Raw genomic sequence first — 15,680 nt, forward strand, 5'->3', positions numbered from 1 at the left:
TGTGTTTTAATTTCATGGCTGCATTCACCATCTGCAGTGATTTTGGAGCCCAGAAAAATAAAATCTGACACTGTTTCCACTGTTTCCCCATCTATTTGCCAAAATCTGACACTGTTTCCACTGTTTCCCCATCTATTTGCCGTGAAGTGATGGGACAAGATGCCATGATCTTAGTTTTCTGAATGTTGAGCTTTAAGCCAACTTTTTCGCTCTCCTCTTTCACTTTCATGAAGAGGCTCTTTAGTTTTTCTTCACTTTCTGCCATAAGGGTGGTGTCATCTGCGTCTCTGAGTTTACTGATAATTCTCCTGGCAATCTTGATTCCAGTTTGTGCTTCCTCCACTCAGCATTTCTCATGATGTACTCTGCATATAAGTTAAATAAGCAGGGTGACAATATACAGCCTTGACGTACTCCTTTTCCTATGTCTGTTGTTCCATGTCCAGTTCTAACTGTTGCTTCCTGACCTGCATACAGGTTTCTCAAGAGGTAGGTCAGGCGGTCTGGTATTCCCATCTCTTTCAGAATTTTCCACAGTTTATTGTGATCCACACAGTCAAAGGCTTTGGCATAGTCAATAAAGCAGAAATAGATGTTTTTCTGGAACTCTCTTGCTTTTTGAATGATCCAGCAGATGTTGGCAATTTGATCTCTGGTTCCTCTGCCTTTTCTAAAACCACCTCCAAGGTAAGGAGCAGCATCTGAGCTTTTCTGGAGCAGCTGTGAGGAGATACCCCATATCCAAGGTAAGTAATGGATATATCTTTTGGATATATATCCCATATCCAAGTAAGATGGTACGCACTGAGAGAGGGCATCAGAGAGCAGACAGACGGAAACCACAATCACAGACACCAGGCAAATCTGATCACACGGACCACAGCCTTGTCTAACTCAATGAAACTAAGCCATGCTCTGTGGGGCCACCCAAGACGAACGGGTCATGGTGGAGAGGTCTGACAGAATGTGGTCCACTGGAAAAGGGAATGGCAAACCACTTCAGTATTCTTGCTTTGAGAACCCCATGAACAGTATGAAAAGGCAAAAAAGATAGGACACTGAAAGATGAACTCCCCAGATCGATAGGTGCCCAATATGCTACTGGCGATCAGTGGAGAAATAACTCCAGAAAGAATGAAGGGATGGAGCCAAAGCAAAAAGCAAAAACAACACTCAGCTATGGATGGGACTGTTGATAGAAGTAAGGTTTGATGCTGTAAAGAGCAATATTGCGTAGGAACCTGGAATGTTAGGTCCACGAATCAAGGCGAATTGGAAGTGGTCAAACAGGAGATGGCAAGAGTGAACACCAACATTCTAGGAATCACTGAACTAAAATGGACCGGAATGGGTGAATTTAACTCAGATGACCATTACATCTACTACTATGGGCAGGAATCCCTTAGATGAAATGGAGTAGCCATCATGGTCAACAAAAGAGTCCGAAATGCAGTACTTGGATGCAATCTTAAAAACGACAGAATGATCTCTGTTCGTTTCCAAGCAAACCATTCAATATCACGGTAATCCAAGCCTATGCCCCAACCAGCAATGCTGAAGAAGCTGAAGTTGAACAGTTCTATGAAGACCTACAAGACCTTCTAGAACTAACACCCAAAAAAGATGTCCTTTTCATTATAGAGGACTGGAATGCAAAAGTAGGAAGTCAAGAAACACCTGGAGTTAACAGGCAGATTTGGCCTTGGAATACAGAATGAAGCAGGGCAAAGGCTAATAGAGAGTTCTGCCAAGAGAACGCACTGGTCATAGCAAACACCCTCTTCCAACAACACAGGAGAAGACTCTACACATGGACATCACCAGATGGTCAACACTGAAATCAGGTTTATTATATTCTTTGCAGCCAAAGATGCAGAAGCTCTATACAGTCAGCAAAAACAAGACCGGGAGCTGACTGGCTCAGATCATGAAGTTCTTATTGCCAAATTCAGACTGAAATTGAAGAAAGTGGAGAAAACCACTAGACCATTCAGGTATGACCTAAATCAAATCCCTTATGGCTATACAGTGGAAGTGAGAAATAGATTTAAGGTACTAGATCTGATAGACAGAGTGCCTGATGAACAATGGCCAGAGGTTCGTGACCTTGTACAGGAGACAGGAATCAAGACCATCCCCAAGAAAAAGAAATGCAAAAAAGCAAAATGGCTGTCTGAGGAGGCCTTAAAAATAGCTGTGTAAAGAAGGGAAGGGAAAAGCAAAGGAGAAAAGGAAAGATATACCCATCTGAATGCAGAGTTCCAAAGAATAGCAAGGAGAGATAAGTCTTCTTTAGCAATCAATGCAAAGAAATAGAGGAAAACAATAGAATGGGAAAGACTAGAGATCTCTTCAAGAAAATTAGAGATACCAAGGGAACATGTCATGCAAAGATGGGCTCAATAAAAGACAGAGAGAGTGGGACCTAACAGAAGCAGAAGATAAGAGGAAGCAAGATAAGAAGAGGTAGCAAGAATACACAGAAGAATTGTACAAAAAAGATCTTCATGACCCAGATAATTACAATGGTGTGGTTACTCACCTAGAGCCAGACATCCTGGAATGTGAAGTCAAGTGGGCCTTAGGAAACATCACTATGAACAAAGCTAGTGGAGGTGATGGAAAGAGGCCTAGAGAAACATAAAAAGAGAGGAGAAACAAAAAATGAAAAATAAAATGGTAGTGCTAACTGCCAAGAAAAGATGTTTTAAAAATCAGATACTATTTAATATGTATTGATTTGGCAAAATAATTGGCAAGTATGACACTTATGTGTGGGTGTAGCAAAATTGATTCTCATACATTGCTATTGTGAAGGCAAATTACTATCAACGCGACATAGTGATAACCTGTACATGAGCAATTTAACTTTTATGTGTGTGCTTTAGAGAAACTATGGTAAACATGCTTGAAAAACATGTGCAAAGATTTATTGAAACATTTTTAAAAACTCATTTTTTAATAGAGGGAAAAATGCAAAAATATAGTTTTATAGAATTTAATTCTGACAAAATATTCAATATAATTCTGACAGAATATAGTTCTGACAAAACATGATGCACTGGAGAAGGTAATACAAACCATTTCAGTATTCCTGCCTCAAGAACTCCATGAACAGTATAGAATGTAATGCCAGTTAATTAACATTAAAATTTAAAAAATGCTGCCTATTGTTTATGGATACTACAGTAAGTTTAAAGCTCTGATTAGGAACTACAAAATCATGAGTGTCATCACATTTGAGCAGGAAGGTAATAAGCGTGAGAAGGTAGCTATACTGTTCAGATTTTTAAAAGAAACCAGAAGCAAAAATAATTTTTTGAAATAAAGGAAATACACAATTACTTATAGCGCCTATTTATACAATTCACTTTACAGGCCTTTTTACCCCATAGTACTTTTTGTTATGATAATTTCAGTGTCAGTTGATTGAGTTATCCAGGGATAATGAAAAAAGGAACAAATACTGATCATTCATCTCCTGCTTTATTCATCATTCTTAGGAAAGGCAGTAGTCTGATTGGAATGTACACATTTTGATTCCTCCTAATTTGCTAGGGGTTGAGGTAGGACTCACAATCTGTGATGACCCATTCCTGACACCTGGTTTTGACACTTTAGAATTTCCTTTTTTACTGGGGCAGTGGCTTAACCAGTGCTAGCACTGCCATGGCTGTGTTAGAAGTATTATAACTTTCAATCTCCTGTACATGTTTCCAAATATTTTACAGGTTAAGCAAGCATCATTTCTTACTCTCTAAGCAGCTCACAATAATTGAGGAAGAACTCTAAAAACTGAGAAGTCAAAAATGGAATGTCATAGTGCAATGCTATGCAACAGTTAAAAATAATCACGTGGTAATATGCTCCCACGATACTATTAGGGAAAAAAACAGTGTCCAAATCCATAGTTTGATGCTACTGATGAAGAAATTTTGTTAAAGTTAGTAATAATTATAAACACCTGGATGCATAGATTCATATTTCCCCAGGGTGGGAGTGGAAGGGAACTCCATGTACCAAAATGTTACCTCTGTTTATCACTACTTAATGAAATCTATCAGAGAAGGCAATGGCAACCCACTCCAGTACTCTTGCCTGGCAAATCCTGTGGACGGAGGGGCTGGTAGGCTGCAGTCCCTGGGGTCGCTGGGAGTCGGATACAACTGAGCGACTTCATTTTCACTTTTCACTTTCATGCATTGGAGAAGGAAATGGCAACCCACTCCAGTGTTCTTGCCCGGAGAATCCCAGGGACGGGGGAGCCTGGTGGGCTGCCGTCTCTGGAGTCACACAGAGTCAGACCCGACTGAAGCGACTTAGCAGCAGCAGCAATGAAATCTATGACTACACCTTTTTCTTTCTTTCTTTATTGTCTATTGTTCAATGGATGCTTTTACTTTCATAATTTAGAATGTTCAACTCTAAAGACAATTAATTTAAACTTTATTTAAATTTAAATAAATTTCAGAAATTTGGTAAATTTCAGAAGTATGGCATCTGTTTTTACCCACTTCCTACAAATAGTGTGTTTAAAGTTAGATGCTGCTGCTGCTGCTAAGTCGCTTCAGTCGTGTCTGACCCTGTGTGACCCCATGGACTGCAGCCCACCAGGCTCCTCCGTCCATGGGATTTTTCCAGGCAAGAGTGCTGGAGTGGGGTGCCATTGCCTTCTCCGGAGTGCTATCTAATTGCGGCTAATTCAAAGATAAATTTAGTTTTATTTGCACATTTGTTATTGAGGGCTTCCCACGTGGTGCCAGAAGAAAAGAATCCACCTGCCAATACAAGAGACACAAGAGATCCAAGTTCAAACCCTGAGTCAGGACGATCTTCTGGAGGGGAAGGAAATGGCAACGCATCCCAGTATTCTTGTTTGGAGAATCCCATGGACAGAGGAGACTGGCAGGGTACAGTCATGGGGTCGCAAAGAGTCAGAAACAACTGAGCGCCTGATCACAGCACGTCTGTTATTGAATTTGGTTTTGAAAGGAGTATACTTTTCAATCTTTGTGATTATCAATTTAGAACAGATCAAATATAAAATTTGATTTAAGTTCTGCAGTCAAAATCTAGGCTAGATTATTTACTTTCTTTTCTAAAGCACAGTACTTCTAAGATCAGAGGATACAGATGATTTCTTTCAAGAGAGGTTATTTATATTTTTCTCCTTTTGTATTGACCATGAAGTAGTATTTGGATGAGCCCTTGTCATATGGACTTGAATGAAAAAGATATTTTATTAAAATGTAAAGTGAGGTTACCTTGTATTCTATCTATCCCAAACAACAAAAAATCAAAATTAAGCTACTCTAAGAAACAGGACATTTGCAAAATCTTTATTCTCCAGCATTTGGATAGTATTTAGCTCAAGTATTTTGATACCATTTGCCAAGGAAGAAGCTGAGAACACAAAAATGCTTGCTAGGGTATTTTTCTCTTTTTTTTTCTGCTTAGATTTCTCATCCATAATACATTGGATTGATTCTTTTGTTGGTAGTCTAATATAAGGGTAGTTCACAAATTTTTTTCACTAAGTCTCTTAGGATAAAGTATCAACATATGCATTTCTAATTAATACATTTCTAATTAGAAATGCACCCACATTTCTAATTAATAAGATGTTTATTTTACACTAATAGCATGAAATAAAGAGTGGAATTTCATATGATCATGTCCATTGGGTAGTTGCAGTCTCTTGAGTTTTTGTTATTTGCAGAGTTATATTACTGTAATTTGAAATCAATGCAACTAGAATTAATTTAAAAATTCTTATGGAGAAATTTTCATTTCATTTAATTTTGCATTTTTCTTACTGTATTTCTCTTTACATACATAGTATATTTAAAGGCATGCTGGAAAATTTTTTTGACCCAGTGTAGTTTTCCAGTTTGGTTAAGATATCTATGGAATTACAGAGCCTTTCACTAGTCCCTCCTCCTGGAAAGTTCTTTAACCAGTTATCTGTTTTGATGACTCTTTCACCAACTTCAAGTCTCAGCTTCAATCTTTGCTCAGCTTCACCATGTGGCTTATCTTGAATATCCTATTAATTTGGTAAACTCTTTGTACTCATTTTGACCTCACCCTCACTCTCCTAATTTCCCATACTTCAATCTACATTTTCCTTCCCCCCAAGCACTTATCAACTTTCACCATATTATATAATTTACTTCTTTCTTATATTTACTGTTAAATGTGTAATTCTTCCACCTAGAATGCAAGCATTTTGAGGGTGGGAATCTTTGTCTTTGGGTCTTAATAATATATCCTAAGAACTAAAAACACCAGGATCATCACAGGTACTCAATGTGTGTTTTCTTTAAATTATTTGAAGTCAAATGAGGTATCAATGAAATATCAGCAGATTATTTCATTGGGGAATGAATGTGATGCAGCCTATCCCATTGTAACTTGACTTTAAATACTGTTTCCTAGTATATTCACTGAGCAATGATCCTGGCACACTTGGATTCTGTTGAATAAGTCAAAATCATGGCCATGGACGGATGTCTGACTGCTTATTTGAGGACACTAATGGTCATATTACAGTCAGTTTTACCAAGCTTTCCTCTAATTCTCCCCTCCATGCGTGGAGGTGTAGGTTTTTTACAAAGGAATATTTTAATCTAAAAATGTTTCTCAACACTAAATCTTAGACTGATAAATTACCGTCTTCTCTTCTGTAGGCATACAGCTGCAAGAATGAGGGGAATAAGGAACTATAAGACAGAGAGAACCATGGCTTTTCATTTCTAAGAGTGAGCAATCAATGAGAAAGGCATGGAGGCCCATGCTTGGGAGATATTCTTTCACATCATCTTACAGTTATGGGAGAAAATGATTAACAGGGATGGAGTCGGATTAAATGATTTAACCAAGCCATAGCTACATTCCTTGAATCTTCTTAGTGTCTTGGGCTTTTGGGTGAATGAATTGTTCCAAAATGGTCTCATTCAAGGAAATCTTAAAGAATGATCAAACAATGTAGAAAATGTATTTGACTGGCCCCAAGTAGCGGGTCTAAGCTGACACTGGGGGTTCTCACATCTGTGTGCTGCTCACGATGATGGATGGGTAAGTGCATCCTGATTAGTGTCTTGGGATGGACAGAGAGCTAATGCAGAGAGTCAGCAGTTTATAAATCTATTACCGACATCTTGGCTGAATCTGACCTTTGTTTGCAGTGCCAGAGTAGATAACAGTACAATACACTGGTACCAAGGGCTAGCTCCCAGGAAAGCTTATACTTCATCTTGAATAAAATTTTAATGATGAACCAATAGCAGAATCTATCAGTATTTATAGCCTTTCTACTGTGACTTTTTGTATTATACTGGAGTGGGTAGCCATTCCTTCCTCCAAAGGAATCTTCCCAACTCAGGGATCAAACTCAGGTCTCATGCATTGCAAGCAGATTCTTTACCAGCTGAGCCACAAGGGAAGCCCATGTTATACTAAGACAGCTATAGATGACTATATATCTTATTTTGGGTATCTAATTTTTTCTTACAATACATATTGCTGTCTTTATGTATTTGTATATGTGTGTGTATCAAACATTTGAAATAGCTAAAACTCAAAAAAACTAGAGCTCTGTTAAGATGTAACATTTAATTGTCATTAATCCTCTTGATGAAATCTGTTTCTTGAGATGTTCCCAACTCAGGGATCAAACCCAAGTCTCCAGTATTACAAGCAGATTCTTTACCATCTGAGCCACCACGGAAACCCCTTGAAAATACTACATTTTCCATTTAAGTTTTGAAGTTAATTCTTTCCATTAATCAGGGAATCAGTACAACAGAGTTGTTAAAGCCTGGTACTAGGGTCACCAGTCCTGAATTTTAATCCCAGCCATATCACTTACTAGCTGGATGACCATGGGTAAATTACTAGCCTTACTGAGTTTTGGTTTCTTCTTTCCTCAAAGAGGAGAATAACATCTCCCAGAGCTCTTGTGAGAGTGTGAAAATATGTATTTTGTAAATTTTAGTCATTTAGTCTTCATTCCTGGTGCCCTTTCTATCTCGCTATTTTCTTCACTGTGTGCTTACACAAAAGGGTAGATTGTTCTGCTTTTTCACAGTTGGAAAACTATTTTTAAAAATGAATGGTGAAGCCACTCATCTGAATGTACCTTTGCCCCAAAATTTCTACTTCCTTCTCTTGGATTCTGAGCCGTTCTACTCTGAATACAGCTTAATTCACCTCCAGTCCTTTAATTTGTAGAAATAAATTATTACTCTTCTTTTCCCCTCTCATCTATAGATATCTCTCAGGCAAAAGAAACAAACTTTGTGGCTGAAAAAATGACCATAAAGCATGGGGCAGGGTAAACACATTACAGATTTCAATAACATGTTGGTCACTGTCACGTGTCGCTCCTGTACACATTCAGAAGTTCCTTGAATTCATTTTACTACTTCATGTCTCTTCTCCCGGCTCACACAATCCCACAACCTCTCTCTTCATATAGAACAGTTAGAACTTATTTATCCAGCGAGACTTGGCTTATTTATTGTTTTCCACTAATAGTTTCTTGCCTGCTACACATCCTTGCCTCCACTTCCCCCCTTCAAGGAGAGATAATCTCTCTCCTACTCTACTTTACTGTAAGCATACTTCTTACGAGTTCTTCTAAGCGTGATTGTATGTATTGTCTATCTTTGTTCACTAGATGCTAGACCTTAGAGTCCACGGCCACAGCATTGCCGCATCGTTTGTAGACAATCTCCTACGGGGGTTCTCGCTACAGAGCTTTACTGCCAGGTGTAGGATCAGTGTCTTCTGCTCTGGCCCTGATCTAATTCTAATGAGTCGACTACAACTGCCACTATTTACATTGATTATATGTGAAGTAGTATATTGTAGTGGTTTGGTAACAAATTATCTGATTGTACATCCTAACTCTACCAATTTGTCTTTTGGTTGATTACCTACTACTTGAGTTTGGGCAAGGTGCTTCTCTGATGTTTGTCTATGTGCGCTCAGTCGTGTCTGATTCTTTGCAACCCCATGGACTGTAGCCCGCCAGGCTCCTCTGTCTACGGAATTTCTCGGGCAAGAACACTGGAGTGGGTTGCCATTTCCTACTCCAGGGGATCTTCCCAACCCAGGGGTCAAACCCATGTCTCCTGCATTGACAGGTGGGTTCTTAACCACAGAGCCACCAACAAAGCCCTACCATCTCTAAACTGAGATGATGATAATACCTCCTTGTAGGGATATTGTAAAGTTTAAGTGGGAAATCCATATGCTTAGAATGCAGCCTGGTACATAGACGCACTAATCAAGGTTAATGCTCATATTTAAATAATAATCATAATCTAAATAATTTAAAGAAGAAACTTTTACAGTCAGTAGATCCAATTTCTTTAAAGTGTCCTAGGGAAAGATGGCCAGCATGAATGGTTTTCATCCATTTATAGACATGTTAATGTGGAGGCTCATAGTGGTTATATTCAGTTTGAGGGCATGTTCTGAAAGGCTTCTTTCCTGTATAAATTCTTCCTGACTCTCACCTCATAGGAAAAAGAGATGGTGCATTTTCTGGTGAAAAGATTTCACATGATAGTAATTTTCTGTTTCTCTTTCAAAATGTAAATGATTTCCTTTAGGACACAGTTCTGTAATCTAGTATTATTAATAATTTGCCTGGCTCTCTCATAGTAATTTCCGTACTTCTTTAAGTTGGAGCTAATTTTCTGAAACTGGGTGTACTTTACTAGCACAGGCTCTTCTCTAAAACACCAAATTGCCTTCACTGGTGTTAGATCACCAAGTCAAGGGAAAGCAGCATCTGTGAACTCACAGAGAATCTGTCTCAAAGAATTAAGGGGTTGACTTTTCATTGATCGGCTGATTTACTTATTATACTCTGACTTCACATGTCACGGGATCAGATCTCTTGAAAGTATATTAGGTCAACTCACCAAGGAATATGAAATTTTTTCTCTTTTATCTTTTTCAAGTAAATTAATAATTACTGTCCAGTCACCAAAATTACATCTCACTTGAGGTTATTTTTACTGTACTGAACTATTCTAGCGGTATATCTTGAATTAGAAACTGGGAATTTTGCTGTGAAGGGAATTTTCATGCACAGTTTAATAATTCAGCTACCTCCACCCCTGGGCAAAATAAATAGCTAGCTGAATGCTTGTTGGCAAAGTCACAGCGAATTATATTATTTGAAACTCTAAATATCCCCCCAAATAAATGTTGGAATTATCTGTGGGAAAGCAAAGGGTTCAGGGCATTACAGTAATATTGCTTCCTTACTGTACGTGCATTTTCTTCTTGGAGATCTATGGAGTTTGGTAATTTTTTTTATTGGAATAATAGAAGTACACCCATTGTACTCGGGCTGCAATTACTCCCCCTGACTCTCAGCCCTGCAGCAATTCTAGGACCTGATGTTGGATGGGAAGAGTTACTCCTCTGATTTTTAAACATAGATAAATAAGTTATCTCAAATATCTAGTAAGAATTCCAAAGAGTTGGGATAACTGTCACTATTGAATTTTATCAACTAGTTGTTTTTAATTAATTCATTTTTGAGCATTTATTTTGTGTGAGGCACTATTAGAGTCAGTTAGCATACATTAGTGAATACAATTGTCAAAGATAACTGCCATTGTAGAGGTTGGATTCCATTGTGGGAAGGGGGTGGGGTTAAGGAAAGAGATAATGAATGATAGATGCCATTAGTAATTCTTTTGGTATGTTAGAAACCGATATATGCTATGGGAAAGGAGACAGGGGAAAAGTGAATCCGGAGTAAGGAAAGAGGTTGCAGTCTAGGGAGGTTTGGGGTGAAACAGTTATACCACAGAAATGGTACGTAACACACCCATGTGGGGAAGTGGTGGAGTGGGGAGAGTAAAGCTGCATAGAGCTCGATTTTCAGCACAGAAGTCCTGACAAGGTATCAAAAATACACTTCATTCTCTGCCTTTTTACAACTAGTGGAGTGAATTCCTGGCCTCATCTGTCAGTGCTAGAGATGAAATAAATTATAAAGGAAATGATACTGCCCAGGCTCAGATCCTATGACATCCTGTCTAATTGAAACTCTTGTGGGTAGCATGTTTCCCATTAGTTGTCCCAGTTCACAGGGGATGGAGGAAGAAGGCATTGAAGAGATACGCAGTTCAATTCAACAAGCACTTATTCATACATCTTATTTACCCAGAATGACTTTATTCAATTTCAGTGATACAAAGATGCAGACGTTCTTAAGGCCCCTCAGCTGGGTTGTAAGATGAACCACAGATGAATGAATATAAAAGAAAAATATGTGATGTTGCTAAGCAAAGGTTGTGTATACATTCACATGTGGAAGAGAAATACTGTAATCTGGAGTTAGCCCAGGGCTTTCTGGAAAAATGAGATCAAGGTTAGACCTTAGCAAGCTTGAGTGTGGTAATGAAGCAAGTGGGAGTAATCCAGGAAGGGCCACAGTATCCCAAGACACAGAGGTAGAAAAGTCAGAGCTCCTGGGTTAATTAAGGGAGAGAAATCTGGCCAAGGGACTTCATGACCAGGAGTAATGAGCCCCTGGACTAATAGAAGGATTTCCACACTCAATGTCCTCAATGAGGGGGATCAACACCTATATTAGACAGACTGCTACAGCCTTCCTAGGGACTCAGACTTGGACAGGAGGAGCCCAGTTACAGTGGTGATTCCATTACATTTTACCTTAGTAAAGTGGAGACAAAGGATAATTATCTCCAAAAAACAAAAAGATGTCTTCTTCTCTTCTGTTACATGGATACATCCTACTAGTCTCTAAGTATGGCCTAACTTAGGTCACTACGGTGGTCATAGGCTTTGAGCTTGAGTCTGGAGAAAGTTTAAAAACAAGGACCCCGCTGAAGACACGGGAGACGGGGATCGTGTTAGAAAGAAGGCACCCCCAGGATGCGTGTTCACTACTTATACTCAGCAGGCTGCCTCATGACCTCTCCCCCTGGCAACCCTGCTCAGCGGAAGACACCTGTACTCTGTTCCCATGGGCAGCCTGGACAGGTTGGCCCTTGGAGGCCCAGAGAACGTCAGCTCCCGTCTATGAGCTATGTCCACGTGTAAACCAAGATTTGGGGAAGGGACAGGGTGAGTTGGGAGGCTGACACTTTCTTAGGCCGTCTCCTCTGGTTCCTCAGGTCGGGCCCTCATCTGGTCCCACTCCCAGGTTTTGGACAGATATTGGATCCCTGATGACAGCCTCAACATGCTTCCCCCACACCCCCGCGCGGTAGAGCCTGCTCCCCTCGCAGCAACCGCTAAGACCCGGAGGAGTGGAATTCCACTTTGAAACTCTGTGCGTGCGGCGCGAGGGCCAGCACCGGGCATGCTCAGTCGCCGCGACGCGGTGGGGCTGCTGCTCGCACAGCTCTGGCCCCGGGCTCCAGGGCTGGCTCCCTCCACCTTCTCCCCCGCTCCCCCCGCCCCGCGGCTGCGGAGCTTCCAGAAGGCCGAGCTGTAGCGGCTCCCCGCGATCTCGGCCCCCGCCCAGCGCCGCCCGGCTTGCCGCCGCCTCCCACTCCCTTTCTCCCTCCTCTCTTAAGGTGGAGAATCTGGTGCTTGCTTCTGTTCGCGCCACACACCGCTCTGCCAGCCCCAGCCCAGGACCTGCGAATGCCTCCCGGAGACCAGAGGACTCTCGGCGGGGGCTCTTTCCAACACCTCTTTGCCTGAAGTGGGATCGTGGCGGAGTTGCTCCTCCGCCGCTCAATGCAAACACTATGCGGAGAGCGGTCGGCTTCCCTGCGCTGTGCCTGCTTCTTGGTCTTCACGCTGCAGGTAAGGGGTTGCCCGGCAGAGCTGTGGATGCGCTAGGAGAGTGCACATGCTCCAGGACTCTAGGGAAAGCTGGCTTCGCGAGGAAACCCTTAGAAAGGCAAAGCAGGACAGTGCTGAAACGGTAGGGGCGAGGGAGTCCTGCACCTGTTGGAAGACTGAGGCCGAAAACTTAAGCTAAAATCAGCCCTTGATTTTTCCTGACCTCGTATGAACATTTTCAATGCGAATACAGGTTTGCTTCTTCCACCCCTCCCCTCCATCTAGACTCCCAGATTTTGTTTCTAAGCTCCGCACTTGACTGCCCGTTTTTCAGGAGGGCAGACAAGACTCCCTACTGGATGTAATATTTTCTACTGCAGCGGCTACTTCCGTAAGGTCTCTCGGTTTAGCGAGAGCTTACAGGGATCCATTGGCTGTAACCTGATGGACCACATCTCTGCCCCAAAGATCGAAATACACGGTTCCCATTAGCGATGCCACTCCAGGATCCTTTGGCCCCAGCTCTTGTCAGTCGAATATTCTAAACCAGTAAGACGGACGGAAGCTTTAAAATAGGACCCTCTCGTCTCTTTCAGCATCATGGTCAGGTTCCGAGGGCACCAGACAGAAAACCAATCACAGTTTCAAAGCTGACAACCGCAGGGTAGGCACTATCCCTGGGACGGGTTTGATGAGGTATAGAAAGGAATGACAGTGAGACTGGTTCCCAAATATAAATATAGTTGATATCAGAACCAGTATCAGGTTTCGTTTGGAAGCAAACCTTGGGAAGTACCTGGGGAATTTTACATAAAATGTCGCTATACACCCTGCTTTTTGGGTACAAGCAGCCTCGATCTGATGCAGGGACTTGCTGGACTGAATCCTTTATCATTTTTACACACACATGAACCAAAATAAAATATGGTAGAGAGATTTTGGGAGCCCTACTGCGACAGCAGTTGTCCGTGCAGTATCCCTGTAGCAATCAAAGACCAGGTATTTTCCCCGAGGTTGCCTGTCATCCGATCACACGTATTCATTCATTTTTCCAAGCAATATTTTATTGAGTATATACTGCAGTCCGGAGATAGTGTGTAAAGATAATGGATACAAAATTGAAATTTTAGGGTATCTTTTAAAAAGAGTGTGGGTGAGTCCTTTTCTGTGTAGGCAATAGTGAGAGTGAAAGATGGTACCTCCGTATTTCTAGCTAATGCTATTTTAATGTATTGTGAATCTCTTGAACAAGTAATGTATAAGAACATTCAGGCTATAATTAAGTACCCATGTTAATTGTTATAATTATGATGTTATATTGTGGAATTTTCAGTAGTTCTTTAGCACTTTGAAAACTAGGATGTAGCTATGACATGGTCATTAAATTATTTGCAAACAGTTATAGTAAATCCTTTTATTACTGCATACAATTCTTTAATGTCAAAATATGAAATGAAAACATACACATTGGGTTGAATTTTATTTACATTATTGTTTTATTATACCCCTGACACAAATAGCTATTACCAAAAATATCCTCAGTTCCTATCAAATTTAGGAATGATTTGAACGGATCTATGAAAAATATTAGTGTTGTTATTTTTAAAACTAATATATAACATTTCTAAAGATAACATTTAATGTATCTTGAGTAATTATAACTTAAAAGCTATAAATAACCTTAAAACTAAGCAGGTGGAAAACATTTATAAATTTGTTGTAGGTGAACATTTGGGATGAGGAAATAGAGGACTTCTGTTCATCAAAAGAGAAACCTAAAAGTCTGTAGCCCTAGATTATACCTGGAGCTCTGCCAAAGGGTGTATTACCAAGACAAACCAATCCAACTCTACTTTGACTTCTTAATTTGAAGAAAAAAAAAAGGAAGATGATTAATCAATTGAATTTAGTCACAAGGCATTGAAGGCTGTCTCCAGATTTAAGTTGCAAGATGCCATATAGAAATTAATTACATTCATATTTTTAATGTAGTGCTTTTGATAGGTGTTTTTTTCACAGCAGATTGCAAGTTTAATATTGTGGTTGTCTTGCCAGTTTCATTTTGAATGCATCTTAATTTAAACAGCAATTTGTGGGTCACAAGCTGTCATCAGATTAAAATTCATCATAGTTATCTAAATAACATTGTTAGGACTTTTCATTAGAACTTAGACGAATCAGCTTTCTAGATCTCAGCTCCTGTAGATTTGGGTAATAAAAAAGTGAGTGAGTGGAAGGACAAAGATCAAGAAGTCAGTGATAGTCTCTACTTGTTGAATGTCTCATTTGGCTTCTCTTACAGAAGGCTCTCTTCTCAGGAGGAAAGTGGGCTTTATAAAGAAGGAGAATGAATTCTATGTAGTCAAGCCTCTTTGGCTGAAAAGCTAATTGATCTGTTTGGTTGTGCCCCGGGTACCAGCCACTACTTTATGCTGGCAGAACTGATGATAGGTTAGACCTCTTTCAGGATGGGAGAAATTGGCTGCCAGGATGTGAGTGCTCTTTGTAGCTATACTAGAAACCGTTAACTTCCATAGTCATTCTCCTAATGGTAAAGTAGCAAACTGTTTTCACCTTGAGTGCCCTCTCCAACTGTTGGGTCATGATCGCCTGAGTCACTATGCAAGAAAAAAAAAAAAAATTCTGACCAACCCTGAGTTCTGATGACTTAACAGGGACAAGTATTGCAATCTGTTTGCAACGTCTATGGGAGCAAAAAGAGGAAGAGGGGTACAATGCTGTGTAATTAACATCTCTAGGTAAGATAACTGTAATGAATTACTGAGCATGGAGTTTATCAGAGAACCTGGACTTAACTCTATCCATGGCAGCTGATTTTCGTAGACCTTCTTAACAGAAAAAGTGATAGTTATTGTTCATCCAGCTGCTTA

At 40.2% G+C, this 15,680-nt stretch overlaps 1 protein-coding gene across 1 annotated transcript in view; it reads left to right on the plus strand.

The window, feature by feature from the left end:
- Positions 1-12,456: 12,456 nt before the first annotated feature.
- Positions 12,457-15,680, plus strand: part of PTPRR (protein tyrosine phosphatase, receptor type, R) — a 276,685-nt gene continuing 273,461 nt past the window's right edge. The window contains exon 1 of the mRNA XM_010841511.1: positions 12,457-12,810. Within this exon, the coding sequence (XP_010839813.1) occupies positions 12,753-12,810 (58 nt within the window). The 5' untranslated portion in view covers positions 12,457-12,752. The remainder of the gene's footprint in view (positions 12,811-15,680) is intronic.

Source organism: Bison bison, unplaced genomic scaffold (assembly GCF_000754665.1).
Source record: "Bison bison bison isolate TAMUID 2011002044 unplaced genomic scaffold, Bison_UMD1.0 scf7180017864163, whole genome shotgun sequence".
Lineage (NCBI taxonomy): Eukaryota > Metazoa > Chordata > Mammalia > Artiodactyla > Bovidae > Bison > Bison bison.